This window comes from Aulonocara stuartgranti, assembly GCF_965226115.1.
Source record: "Aulonocara stuartgranti genome assembly, chromosome: 18".
NCBI lineage: Eukaryota > Metazoa > Chordata > Actinopteri > Cichliformes > Cichlidae > Aulonocara > Aulonocara stuartgranti.
Window position 1 is genome coordinate 6,241,594 of NC_138954.1, and position 14,523 is coordinate 6,256,116.

Consider the following 14,523-nt stretch of genomic DNA (forward strand, 5'->3'; position numbering starts at 1 on the left):
GTAAATTTCTTCCACTACACCTCATAATGCTGCTAAAACTATCTTCATTTATCTGGGCAGTTTTCTTACCTGCTCTAAATAATGCTGACTAGTGATGGTTAACATGGGTTTAGACTATAAGATTACTATAAGGGATTGCCTGCTGGAAGATGAGCACATCTGCTATTTTAGTGTCGCATCTGGTTCATAGGAAAAAAAATACATACAAAAATATATCAATGAATTATAAGAGAAAACATAGTTTACATCCTTTTATTATGGAAATTGTGTTTGCTTCCATGCAAAGGTTAGGGTGACTAAATACATTTTTTTTAGATCACTTGTGCTTATCTCGAAGTTGGAATACTGGAAAAAGACATCTTAATGGTTTAGATAGCAAACAAAATTGTTATGTTTTTCTATTTTTTATGGATTAACACAAAGATATTTTAAAATTCATCCATCGATACATCCATTGTGTGAGCAGCAGTCTAAGCAGTGACACCACTGACAACAAGGTAATCCTAAGGCACAAGGATGCCAATCAGTTTGATGAATTTCCACCTTATTGTAGGGGAGAGCTTTATGCACCTGGATAATCCCAGGAACCATATTGTTGTGGGCAATTTACACCTGATTGGTGCGCCCAGCCAAATTGGCCCTGGAAGAGAAACCAAAACAAAGAGTGTCAACAATATGGCTTGTGGTATAAGTCTGCAACACCAGATTTTTGCTTGGAATATCAAGTTTCAGAGTGCATTATTTACTTAATTTTTATTTACATATCTATGATTCTCATGGCATAAAAAGTTTAAAAATGATATCTCAGCTTTGTAACACTTGTAACACTTTGTAACGCTCTTCATCCTTCTCACCACCCTAAGGAAGTTTAGTGTTCATGTTCTCTTCACTGCCATCATGCCATTAATGATTGTAAATAATGCAGTTATCTTGATCATTTTGAAAGCGTCTAAATCCATTTTCTATTAGTGTTCATTTGATGTCATCAAAGGGAAAGGTTGTCTTATAAGGAAGTCCAATGGTCTTGTGGATATATACAGTTATTAAATAGTACCATGCTGTCTGATTGCATCCATAGCCGTATAAATGATTATCTACAACAGGGGTCGGCAATCCTGGGCACGCGAAGGGTTAAGTGATGGCACGAGCATAGCTGGACTGGCCATCGGGCATACCGGGCATTTGCTCGGTGGCCGCCGGTCCGAGTGTCAGGTGAACTGAACTTCAGGTAAGAAGTTATGACCTGCAGTCTATCTGGGTCAGATATAAACCAAGTTTAGGTGGAGTTTGTTTTCCTTGTGCTGACTTTTTACAGTCAGTTACAATAACTCATACTGCATACTAGCTAGCATGACGGAGTGTCTATACAGCTGGGTGGGTGCTATGATCTTACTAATAGTGAACTTTATTTAATTCATAAGGTTAGTTAGTAGAGTTGCCAACCGTCCTGTAAAAAGACGGAATTGTCTCGTATTCAGAGAAAATATTACGCGTTTGGTGTTGAGCTGAAAAGGGACGCAGTTTGTTCCGTACTTCAGCTAGAATGGAAAAAGACACAAAGGTGGATTTATTCTGTTACACTGCACAGCTGCCTTTTCTCTCATTCTTTCCCCTCTCTCTCCTGTTGCTACTTCAATCTTGAAACTGATCAATGATCAGCTGATCGGCTTTTCTCTCTTGTTTGTTTATTGCCCACTTTGCGCCAGAAAGAGGAAACCGCCGGATGTCCCGCTAAACAACAGCAGCATGTTTAAGCTTGATCAGCTGTTGTTAGAATTTATTTAATAACCTGCTGGTCATGATATCTGGTGATATCAGGACATCTGGTGAGAGGGAAACATGCAGATGAAACCAGGAGATGTCCTTACTGAATCATCAGAGCTGAACAGGTGATGGAGAAACAGGTTTACCTTTTAGGTGACATGGGTGAGAGGGATTGTAATGAATGAGCTCTCCCCCTTTTAGTGTCTGGAGTTGGGAAGGAGCAGTGTGTGTGGTGTGGGGGTATACCTGGAAAGCTGGCTTCCCGGTTGAACACAGGGTGTTGAAGCAGTGGGAAACGCTGTGGGTCAAAATAAAAGAACTGCAACTGACAATTGAACACTGTGTGGGTCCTGATCATTTCACAGTCAGGTTACTAGAAGGCTGAAGTGTTAAAATAGTGTTTCAGTAAGTTATAACGTAGACCTTTGAAGTGTAATTCAAGTAGAACATCCACATGGATGGAATGACTCAAGGTTTCCCATGAAAACATTGCCTGAAGCATCACACTGTCTCCTCTGGCTTGCATAGTAAATCATAGTCTCAGATGTTCCTCAGTAAAGAACACACACCACCATCCACGTGGTATAAAAAAAAGGTCAAACCAGACCTTCTTCCTTTGCTCCGTGTTCCAGTTCTGATATGCTCACATCATTGTGGCACTTTGGTCTGTGGACGGGGATCAGCATGGGCACCCTGACTGGTCCACGGCTATGCCCCATACACAACAAACTACGATGCATTGTGTATTCTGACACTAGGGGGTATCCCACAAGGATGCCTTCCCCTTACCCAGTATTGACAAGTCCCTTGATGCTTTGTCAGGTGTCATCCTGTTTTCAACTTTGGACCTTGCAGCAGGTTATAGCCAAGTCCCCTTCTGTATTCCATTTAGGTTGTTTGAGTGGAATAGACCCTGTGCACGAGAAAATGCTAACTTCCTGGTTTGAGACCGGATGTAGGGTTGTACATTTCCGGTAGCTTTACCTTGCGGTCAATCGCTACTGCGAAGATATCCTCCAAAATCATGTCCAAAACTCGAAAACGGAAAGATCGCGTTAAGTTACAAAGAGCAGAAGGTGGGAACACTCACCACTGTTGTGTCATAAAAAAATCTAATGATCAATTTTGACGTTTAAACAGTTTAGATCGATCAGTTGTTTACATCACTCAACACAAGCAGAACTGCATTACTGCAGCAGAAGACACATCATCCACATTCAGAAGCACATCTCTGTATAGTGACTGGTCTTATGATTTAAACGGGCAAATGTTCAGCATTCAAACTACAGGTGAAGAATAGTCAAACCAGATGTTTCCCCTTTATGTCGATATCAGCTAGTCAGGTACACACCTACACAGCATGTTAACAAACCGTGAAAAAAGCCACACAAAAAGTTAATGATTGCTGGTAAGGGTTTCTATACATTAGCATTTATGAAGGGTATGTTGTGACTTACCTTCAAAACTACAGTGGTCCCTCGCGGTTCACCTTTCACCTCACTGTTTCGCAGATTTTTTTAGTGCAAGTTTGCATGCCTTTTTTTTTTTACATCACATTGTGTCCTGATCGTTGCTCCTCCTTGATGTCTCTCCTGTACAGTACAGAATCGCTGCATGGCTAGCAGTGTGACTCTGAAGTGCAGTACTGTATGTCCACGATGTCCACGAAACGTTTTGCACAGTCAAAAAATAAAATTGGCTCCTTGATTTCACCTATCGCTGGTTATTTTTAGAACATAACACCCGCGATAAACGAGGGGCCGCTGTTTACAGATACTGAGAAATATAAAATTTTAATCCCTTTTCTCTTTTGCTCTGAGGCGCAGGGGAAAAATATCGACAAGTCGATGAAAATCATTTACAGATATAGAAATGTAAATCGCCGCTCGATTCATTCATTTGCTTAACTTGTTTTGGACCGTAAACAAATAGGACACCGGAAACAAAGCTCCCCACAGGAGTTTCCACACCGGAAGTAGCATATGCTAACGCGCACATAGTCTATAATGCCCTTTTAAGTTGTGTAATGCCCCGAGTACATTTCAGAAATTAAGGGACAGCATATTTGGGGACCAGCAGTCATTACTGCTCTACTTGGAAGATGTCATTGTGTTCTTTCTACAGTGGAGGAGCATGTGAGTTGTTCTGGGCCATCTTCAGTAAGAAGGTCTCAAAGTAAAGTTGGAACAGTGTTCCTTTTTTCAAGCTATTTGTGTGTGCCTACAGACACTAATAAAATAGAAACCGTTTCTAAGTGGATTTGAGTTCCTTCTTTGGCTCTGCAAGCTACTATTGCTGTTTTGTTGAAAGATTTGCCTAGTTGGCTGCTCCTTTGCATTGCTTAATAGCTGAGCTGACTGGTACTAAGTCTAGGAAACTCAAGAAGGGTTTTGTCTGCAGTATGTTGGGGGAGATTAAGCACTTTTGGTGAGGTTTCCTCTTATGCATTTGAGGGTAAACACCGGAATATGAGCATAAAACCCCATTTAAGTTGCAGCGAGAACTGCAGTGCGAATCTCGGGTATCTGGTAGCACCCCTTGGGCACTCCTCCCTGGCCTCTCCGAGTTGCCTGTCTTTAACTGCATTAATCAATTAATTTTGTTGTTTTTAAGCAATATCTGGTGTTTTAATTAAATGTCTTGTAGTCTGCTACTTAATTTTCAGTTATTTTTGTTTAATGAGTGATTGCCGCGCCTCTGTCTTTGTCAATAACAAACCTGTGTGCCTTCGCAAAAACTTTTGCACTAGTTAATATTTCCTGGGGTGAATCCCACCCCCAGGTGGCGTTGTCGGCACCTTTTAGTTGCCTTTTCAGTTTTCTCCTCCTTGCAGCCACGTAACGTTATACCTGATGGTTTAATAGATGAGTTGGACTTAGACCGGGGAGGAAATGCCAAGGAGGGCTTTAAATCTAGATTAGGCATGTGACACTTTAATAGTCACTATTTTATACAATCACTTTTCTCTATATATATACAATGATAAACCAGCGTTGAACTGACAAAAAAATCGCATCACTTTATCTGTGAGCACTGTATTTATAAAAATAGAGAAAGTAAAATGGTCAGTTCAACATGCTAAACTAAATCTGTTTAAATTTTATTTTCTAAACTTGAATCTTATCATTTAAAACTAGTTTTCTTTCGATGTCTGTGGTGGATTTTCCGCCACCGGGTGGCACCCGTGTCTGCTGCTGTGCTGTGCAGTTTGAAGCTCCCTCCCTGAAGGAGGCTGACCTCTTTCCCGCGATGACAGTTTCCTGCAGGCTTGCTGAGGCGGACTGCTCGCCCTCACAGTAGGATGTGCTGACGGGGAGCAGGGTTAGAAAGAGTTGAGCTGCTCGGCATGCAGTGGACGAAGCTGACAAAGTGATTATTAGTTCATTTTTCAAGGAGAAGCGAATGTCGCAGGTGGATACCGGTGAGTGTGACGCTTCCTTGGCGGTAAGGGAAGAAAAAGAAGTTGTTTTTCGTTGGTGTTTGATGCACGTATTACTGGTAGGTGAAGTCCTAGCCCTAATACGTGTCACTCTGGGGCGTCAGACTCCATCTAAGAAATGAGGATTTAAGACTTGCACTTTTTAACAGTCAAGTTATGTGCGTTTTTATGAATCGTGTAACTACACTCTGATTTAATCATTGATGCTCTTTTATTCGGCTCGCATATAGCCACATAAAATAACACATTTAGCAGTAAAGAGTGTACTTTAATGACGCCTTCACACTTGTCGGTGCTAGCCACTGCACTGTGTTTTGGCAGCGCAAGGCTGAAGCGAGGACGGGTGAGGCACTTTTCAAAGTTGAAGTACTCTCGTAGAAATGCGAGGGGATGCAATGAATATATGCCGAATTAAAGAGTGACTCTAATTGTTTTGCCACAGGTAATGAATTCGTTTCTATCTAAAGCGTACTCTCCCCCTGTTCCTCAGAGACAAAAAAATGGCATTTTTGTAAGGGAGTTTTGTGCAAGAGAAAAAGATAAACGACAGCTTAGCCTGTAGTCTGTATTGATTTACACTGCAGGCCAAGAAGAAGATTTTCTTGTCTTGTACAGATTTGTTTAACGGGGATTAGTTTGCAGCTTTAATGTATTTTTCTGTCATTTGCATCCAGGCTACTACAGCCTGCTTGTTGAAGGGGAATTAAGACAACATGGATCCTCTGGAGAAGGCCTATTACTACTAAATTGGGCATTTTTATATATATGTACCAGCGCTTTACATCAAAATAAATGTTACTCTTTTTATACTTGGTCCGAAAACCTTCTAGTGTTTACTTTTGAACATAGAAATCGTGGTTGTTATTACTGGATTCTTTTCTTTCACCATCATTTCTCATCCAGTTCTAAATACTAAAGTCAATTCTTAATTAAAAGAGATGACTACATAGCAATCTTGGTGTTCATTTGAGGGAATCATTTCTCAGTTTCATGTAACACTGTCAAGCTTAAAGTTGTTTTATTCCTTTGGGCATAACTGTGTCTCCATTCATCTCTTATAATTTGGTTTATGGAGATGGAAATCTTGCAGCCACAAGGCCTTTTCTTTGTAGTATTGTAGTAAAAAAAACAGTTGGAGCTTTGTCTGCTTCTGCCTCTGTAGCGTGTGAATAAGCACTAACATTTTCTTGTAATTTACTGTTTTTCCAGAGGGGAAAATGAGTAACAAGATGGACGGTCCAGCGGGAGAGGGTGCCAAAGCCAATGGGCCCATTGCAGCACCTAACACCCCCACAAGTACAATGGGCCCCCCTCTGTCCCCAGAAGAGCTGGCCGAAGAGCAGCAATCATCCCTGACAGATGTCACTCAAATGTGGATTAACTTTGCCAAGACTTTTGCCCTAATATTTCCTATCTACGTCTTGGGATATTTTGAATTCAGCTTTAGCTGGGTTCTGATTGGACTTGCAATGCTTTTCTACTGGAGGAAGAACTATGGCAACGGGGACTACAGGATAAACCGTGCCTTAGCGTTCCTGCAGCAGGAGGAGAAAGCGGTGAAGCAAAGTGTGCCAACCACAGAGCTGCCACCATGGGTATGTACCGCAGTGTTGTTGTAGTCCGTATATTATCACAGTCTTGTTATGGTTTATTTGCTTTCCTATTCTCTCAGGAGTTCTCACAGTCAACATCAAATATAGGATGTCTGCCAAGATGGCTGACATGGATGACTAATTTCCCTGCAGCTCTGCCCACTGATTTTTTTTGTTTTGTTTTGTGTTCTTTTTGCTTCTTTACTCAAAATACTTGACAGACATCCCAGCTCACATGCTTGTGTGTCCAGTCAAATTAAAGGATCAGACAAACGCCCTGTAATTTCCATGTTTGGGATATTTTCTGAAGTCTTGCGTGCAAGATGATACAACGGTATTGGCATTTGTTTTTCTCATAGGAAAGACTGCTGCAGTTTATTGCAGATTGGTTGACCAGAAGTTTAAGCCATAAAGTTTAATTTAATTTCCCTTAAATTCCTGAGCATCAATAATAAAATGCATAAAAGTTGCAAATAGCATAGATTTTATTGGCTGAATCTCTGCTAGGTCTTCATGAAGGCATCACTTTTTTGCTGTCTCCTGTGTCCTGCACATCACCTACATATAGGGCAGGTTGTGCACACATTGTCTGTTTTTGCTGTTTGTTGCATCACCTTCCAGGAGGTATTTCTCAGATTGTCCATGGAATGATCAAAATGGCATCCAGACTGCAGCATGTCTGACATTTGAAACCCTGACTGGGCAAAACAAATTTTGTTGCTTGTTAATGTTGGCCTCATAAATAGCCCCTGGAAAGGTCACATTCTGCCCTTTTGGTGACGGTCCACATCATCAGTCCTAGGATTTAGTCAGCATTAGGCTCATTTCAGTGTTTTTAAATGGCCAAAGAAGTTGGAGATGTCAGTCAATTAATCTCCTACGTGTGACTTCACAACCCAGTGTGCCCCTGAAGCTTTTTAGGAGAGTCATCAAACCTGTTCTATTTTTCAATTTCTCTCTTCATTCCTGAGATGTTTGGTGTATTTGTCTGTTACGAAATTAGTGTATAAAAGCAGGAGGCAGACTGACTGCACATCTTTAACACAGCTGTCATTCTCTCCATTTACTTGATCTTTGCTTATAAAATGTGACATTACTATTTCCCATTATACCAGGAATGGAGATTAGTGTTGGGCATGTGCACACAGGTTCCAATGAGAACTGAGAAACGATGTGAACTCTGCAAATTTGTTCGTTTGGCCCGAGGTGGCAGATAATCCTTAAGAGCACAGTGTTCTCCCATGATGCTTTTTCTTTCGTTTCTCATTATCAAGCTTAACGAAATCCATAAAAAAAACGTAATATCACAGTCTGTAATTTCCTTTACTGCAGAAGGTCACATGAAAGCATCGTTTTATGTGGTCATAATGTTGAGAGAATATCATTTTTGTTTTCGTTGATTGTCTAGTTTGTCAATGTTCTTTCTGACGTCTAGTATTCTTTTGGGTTAAAAATGTCATAATGTACTTCAGTTCAATTCTGTTTTTATTATATAGAGCCAGAATAAAATCCTGATAAAACCAAAATATTAGATGGGCAACAATCTGATGAGACCCTGTGAGCAAGAATTTGGCGATGATGGAGAGGAAGAACTTCTCTTTAACAGGAAATACTCTGTGGTAGGACTAGGCTCAAGGAGGAGGAAAGCTTTTTGTAACTACTCGTTGGTGAGATGTTGGGAAAACAATGACAGAAAAGCGACTGATTTTTCTAAGAAAAAAAATCAATGGCCTGATTAGCATATTGAGCACCTTGGTGTGTGTCTTTGAATCCTGATGAGGACTTGATAGATCTCTGCACTGCATGCTCATCCTGTAGTGACTAATCAATCCTTCTTTTTGACTTTCCCCCGTTTTGACTGGGGGAAATGATTAAGAAAAAAGTGTCATGCTGACCATTAAATGAAACCATAAACTTATTAGAAATGTGATTACTGAGGTCATCGATCAACTGAGCCAAATTCATGCCTTCCCATAGACCTCTGTACAATTAGACTTGTGCAACCAGAGGAGTCAACGCCTGCTGGCCATGAGAATTCATATTAAGGGACTTTTTACATTAGCTTCATTTTTCAGATACAAAAGCTCTGGCCATCTTGTGTCCAAAGTTTATGCTAGCAGACCGTGGCTGACTTACCTAGCATGGGCTCAAGGATCGCTTGTTAGCTCAGAAAGTAGTAGCAGTAGTTACAATATTACGTTCACTATTAATAGTTCTACATGAAGATAAGCTCCACTCTTGTCTGTGTTCAGCCTTCCTTTCTCCTTTAATACAACAAAAAGAAATGAGGCGTATCCTTCTTTGTGTGTTAAAGTACGAAGCAGGTACAAAAATAACACAAAGGAATTGTCCAATAAATACTAAAGCATTTATCCAATTCTTCAACCCTGTTTTGTTTATAATAAGAGATTAACAGATAGCTGTCACTTATTGTTAACAGTAACAAACGGTCACACTGTATACCTGTGTTTTTCCACACTTGCAAACTGCACAATTCATCAGCCATCCTTTCCAAGGCTTCTGTGATTTGAAACCCGCTGACACTGTAGTGAAGAGGCTTCTGTTTTTCTGTCACATTTACTATTATCGATGATGATGCCAGAGTAGGAACTGTAAGAGGCTGAGTCGATGGCAGGATGCCAGGCAGACCCAAACACGGCCCCCCTCCAGTCACAGAGCAATCCATCAACACAGCCATTGTCACACAAAAATGATGCCCGGCAATAACAATAGGTGAAAAATAAAAGCTTACCTGCACGCAGAAAGATCAGTGGATTAGAGCAGCTGTGTGGAAACCGCATGTTTTCTCTGTGTGACACTGTGGAACCTTTAAGTAACTTTGTGTTTAAGAAGAAAATGTGAAACCAGTGAAAGGATGTTAAAGTATTTACACGTCCCAGTGATAATCGGCATCAGTGGGACATAATCAGCTGTGAACTTTGACCTCTGAAACAGACACGGTCTGTCACTGCCTGTCATACAAGACAGTTTATCTACGTCACCTATGTCACATTAACCTCCAAACTAAATGATTAGGAGCTCACTGTGAGTCCTGAGACGACATAGAGGAAAAAAGTGAAACAGTTTTCTTAGGTTGTTCTTTTCTCAAAGGACAACATTAAATCTTCAGGCTGCATTATTTAAGCAGCAGACCAAAATCTGGGCATGTAAGAAACTAGAAACATGGGTTGTTTCTTTTTGAGTTGATCAATTGTTAATTTGTTCAAGTATTTCTGTCAGACAGGAAGAAAGTCCTGCATCAGCCCAAGCTTATCGTAGCATAAATAAGTGATAATTCAGGGTGACTTGGTTCAGCCTCAACTATAAACTTCATCAAAAAGTTTCAAACCTATTCTTAAAAAATCTAAAGGGTGTCTGTCTCTCAAATCCAAACTGGGAGTTGGTTCCAAAGAGGAACTGATAACTGGTAACTGAAGGCTCTGCCTCGCATGCTTTGAAAGCACACGGGAGCAAAGATAACGTGAACTCTTGGTTATTTAAGTAGGGCTGCAACTAGAGATTATTTAGTTAGTACATCGAATGACCTTCTCAAAGCTGAAGTTGATATATTCACATTGCTTATTTTGTCTAACCAACACAACAAAACATGGATATTGGAAAAATGTATCAAATCTTCACATTTAAGAAGTCTGAGTGTTCTTGGTTAATCGTTGTTTTTATAAAAGCAGCAAACCTGAACCTCAGTAGTGAATTAATTTAATAGTCAGTGAAATAGCTGTGATCATCTGTGAAGTATAGATTTTGTTGGAGCTACTTGTCTACTATTTCTCACCCTCCTAGGAAATATGCCTGGAATGAGGCTTGATAGGCAGTGTGGGCACCAGCTCATAGTTAGCAGGCCAAGAATGCCGGAGGATAATGCTACAGTTTTATCTTTCTGAAGACAAACCAACACCGTTCACCTTGTTCTCTCAGCATTGTTGGACACAAAAAGATGTATCTGTTGTATCAGGGCTTTTGGAGTTTACAGCAGAATTTAACTCAGTCAAGACTCTGAGTGAGACTGGATTTTAAGAAGCAAAAGTTAAGAAGAAAATTCAAGATAAATAAAAATCAGGGTTTATGATTATGTACTTCCAGTACAGTGAACCTACTCTTTCAACTTCCTCTGACAACTGCACTCGACTCCTATGAGGATGTGTACAGTTTACATGTGTTATAAGCATTACCAGCTATTTTAAACAAATACTCACCCTTTTATATTCTGTTGTGCAATATTAAATAACTCCCAGCGCATAGAATAAACTTTGATTCAATGCAAAATACTCTCATAACAAACTAAGTTATTAAACTTACATCAGAGTTTGTAAATTGATCAAATAACAGGATATAAACCTATTTCATTTGAGGCTGTTGTTTTGCGACTGGCTCTGAGTTCTAGCTAGTTTTAACTCAGGCCACTTTACCTTTTTTTAGTTTCTTTAAGATGTCAATGTCCAGCTGGGTGACGTTGATTAAATTGTCTGATTAGATTTTTGGGGATTTTTTTTGTCCTCCTTCCTTATCATCCACTGTGAATGTAAACAATGGCAGAAAGTGATACGACAGTACTAGACTGATGCAACAATACTATCATGTGTGCTTTTGAAAGACACCACATACAGTTTTTTGTGCATTCTTAGTACTCCATTGTCCTGTAATCTCTTCATCCACATAAGCTGGAAAATCAGATGTTTTGTTCTTCTGCTGCTTATCTTTGCTCTGCTTTTCACAGTCTGCAGCCTCTAAAGCTTTGAATGTGATTACTGAATGTTAAAAGGCAAGATATTCCTGTGGAGATAAAGACAGAGCTGATCTTTGAGTGTCCGACTCGGACCTTTGCTTACCAAGCTGATAATGTGCATTATGTGTTTTAAATTGAATCATGCTTTCCTCTGATTGGCTGACTGCCATAATTGATTAAGTATTTAAGATAACCAAAAAAACCCTTTTTTTTTCAAGCCAACATGCAAAACAGTTGATGATTCCATAATTTCATGTGTGGCAGTTTTACACTCTTAACTTGATATTTATGACTTAATCCCACTATTTCACCCTGGTATTTGTTTCCTGATATTTTACAGTATAAACCATGAACCAGGAAAATAAGTCTAGAAATAATAGTTGGTGGAGTCACTGTTTATGTGATGGAAAAACAGCAGGGATAATAGCAAGTGACGTTTCTGTGTTTAACCATATTAAAAATATCCCCCTGTGTTTGACAGCACACATAGCAAAGAGTAGGAAAGCCAACTGTGTGTAACTAAGTGTAAAGAGCAGTCTGAGTGTTTGACAGCGAAGAGTTGAGTTTTGCACTCCTGATTTGATTGATTTATTACATTTAAGTTGACCAACGTGAACAGCAGCGGGGCAAAGGTGAAGCCTGTAGGAATCAAAACACACAAATGAAATCCAGCAGGTGGGGTTGTTACTGAGTGCTGAATAAAAGCTCATGTGTCCATTTTCCATGAGAACATCAAGTAGATAATTTGTGTCATCTTCTGGTGTTTCAATCCACATACCAGCAGTAATGTGGAGTCGTGGACGGGGAACAGAGGCTTCAGAAAATGACTGAGCGGAAAAGAGATGTGCACTTAGAGAAAATTATTACTTTTCTTTTTTCAGGCAAAAGTCATAAACTGATGTAGCTGTAGAAGCAAATACATCTGTGCAGCCAGTTTCATGGCAAAAGAGGGTATTTTATGATGCACACCCTAGTGAAGGTAAACCACATGATCAAAGATCATTTAAGTCTTTGTGTGAAGCTGTTAAATTATCAGAGTCATGACCAATTGAAGCCAGAGAAGAGGAGCAAAGAGAGACGGTGAACAACTACAAGAACTGGCGAGAACAGGCACAAGTTAATGATGTGAAATGGTGGCGTGTACATGACTGGGAGTGAAAAAGAGGGGCGTGCAGGACAAATGTTGAGTGTGCCATCCAGCAAACTGAGCCTGCAACTAAAACACGGTTCCACGCTCACCAGTTTTAAGCTTATTCTTAAAAGCAGAGAGAGCGTGTCTGTGTCCTGAATCCAAACTGTGAGCTGGATCCAAGGAAGAGACGTCGGACAGCGGAAAGAAACCACAAGTCAACCTTCACTCTTTGTAAAACACGGTGCTTGGTCTTCAAGAAGCGATGGAACCTGGCAATTCAGGACTTTGTATGTGAAGAGAAAGATTGTAAATGCAGAGCCAGAGACGAGAAGCTGATATGACACGTATATGATCTCTTTTTCGAGTCTATGCTTTTGTTTTGTAAAGCAACCTACGCTACTATCAACTGGAAGCTTGTGAAACAGGTTGTTATGAGACGGCTGTGGAGTTGCTTACATGTCAGACTGTAATGAGAGGGAATTCGTTTGCATGACTAATGGTATGATTTTTATATACTGTGCAGTACTCTGGTTATATTTGGCTTTTTTTATGGAGGTTGGAACCATGCTCATGATTTGTGGTTGGGTTTGAGTCAGACGAATTTGGCTGTGTTGGGTAATTCCTGGGTGGGACCATGAGTATGAACGTTGTGGAAAATTTCAGCCAAACATCTTCTCTTCTTAGTCCAATGTTCCAGTGACCTGGTTTAATGCAGCCCGACTGCATTCTGCCTTTCAAAACACAGACATAGGAAGTTGCTGCATTTGCAGTGTAACTGTTTCCCTCCGTGTCCCAGTGGCTTTCTTCTCCTCCTCCTCCCTCTCTTCATCTGTGTGTGCTCATATGACATGGGATGGGTAGGGATTCCCTGTTCTTTTGAAGTGCCAGAGGGCGGGGCTGTGCTCTGCAGCCCAGAACGAAAACAATGCGAAGGAACAGAAAGGCCTCGGCTGCTCTGCCCTGATTCAGGTGTCTATAAGGTTTTATTTAGTTGTGAAAAGAAACATGAGGTGTTGTGCAAAAAGTGCGAGCGTTTATCTCAATCTGGGTGCGTTTGAATCTGCATATTTATTGCAGTCGTGAAGGAAATATTTACCCTACCACCCCTAATGATAAAAATGAATGCATCGGCCTTGTTATTGTTATTCTTTTAAAATATAGTTGGAGTAGAGAGCAGCACTGTCCAGTGGATTGGCTCTCTATTTTTAAGAAATTAGAGAGCAATGTTGACTCGATACAGACACGCAAATGAATTAGACCTGATCAAAGCTGAGTTTCTGAAACCTGCAGTGAACATGGATACTTTTCCTGCTTTTAGATATTTAGACTCTTGTGATTTGCAAAAACACTTCCGCTTGTGTAGAAGTTTATCAGAAAACTGATCTTACTTACATTGACTTTATGGGCTAAATTGCTATATTCAGGTCAGGTACTAGTATCATTTGTAAATTATGGTCACTCTGAGAGTCAAAAAGGCGGATTATCCAGGACTATCCTGGCTAACAGTTAGGTAATCACTTGCTTACAGACAAAATTTAACAGCAACAAAAATTTCTGTGAAGCTGAGTGACATACAGGCAATATCGTGCGTTCGCCGCAACCCAAGTTAGGATATTGTTGATGACTACAGAGGGGCTGTTGCATGCTGTCCTACAGCATTAAAACTGAATGCATATATTCCTCATGATGGCCTGTTCTGCTCTCTCAGCCTAAATATAGCCGTCAGTGGAGCAACTGTCTCGTCACATCCACCTTTCGACATCTTCTGTCGTGTAAAGAGGACATGACTAAGCACATTTTCCTGTTTTGTTGTCACCTTATAGATGTGCAGAGTCACAGTCTTCCCACTTTT

General features: G+C 40.3%; 1 protein-coding gene and 1 long non-coding RNA gene across 4 annotated transcripts in view; one reads left to right on the forward strand and one right to left on the reverse strand.

Annotated features, from left to right (window-relative positions):
• Positions 1-283: 283 nt before the first annotated feature.
• LOC309694615 lies at positions 284-3,578 on the reverse strand. The gene is made up of 3 exons (XR_014272938.1): positions 3,222-3,578; positions 2,011-2,062; positions 284-640 (listed from the first exon to the last, which is right to left on the reverse strand). It is a non-coding gene; the product is annotated as an uncharacterized lncRNA (long non-coding RNA).
• Positions 3,579-3,739: 161 nt separating this feature from the next.
• esyt2a (extended synaptotagmin-like protein 2a) overlaps positions 3,740-14,523 on the forward strand; it is a 52,949-nt gene continuing 42,165 nt past the window's right edge. For 2 of the 3 annotated variants that reach the window (XM_082513688.1, XM_082513690.1), the window contains exons 1-3: positions 3,741-3,899; positions 5,021-5,185; positions 6,413-6,798. In XM_082513688.1, coding sequence (XP_082369814.1) covers positions 5,167-5,185; positions 6,413-6,798 — 405 coding nt within the window. In that variant the 5' untranslated portion in view covers positions 3,741-3,899; positions 5,021-5,166. Of the gene's footprint in view, positions 3,900-5,020; positions 5,186-6,412; positions 6,799-14,523 lie in introns of all 3 variants that reach the window. The other variant, XM_082513689.1, reaches the window with a different exon arrangement.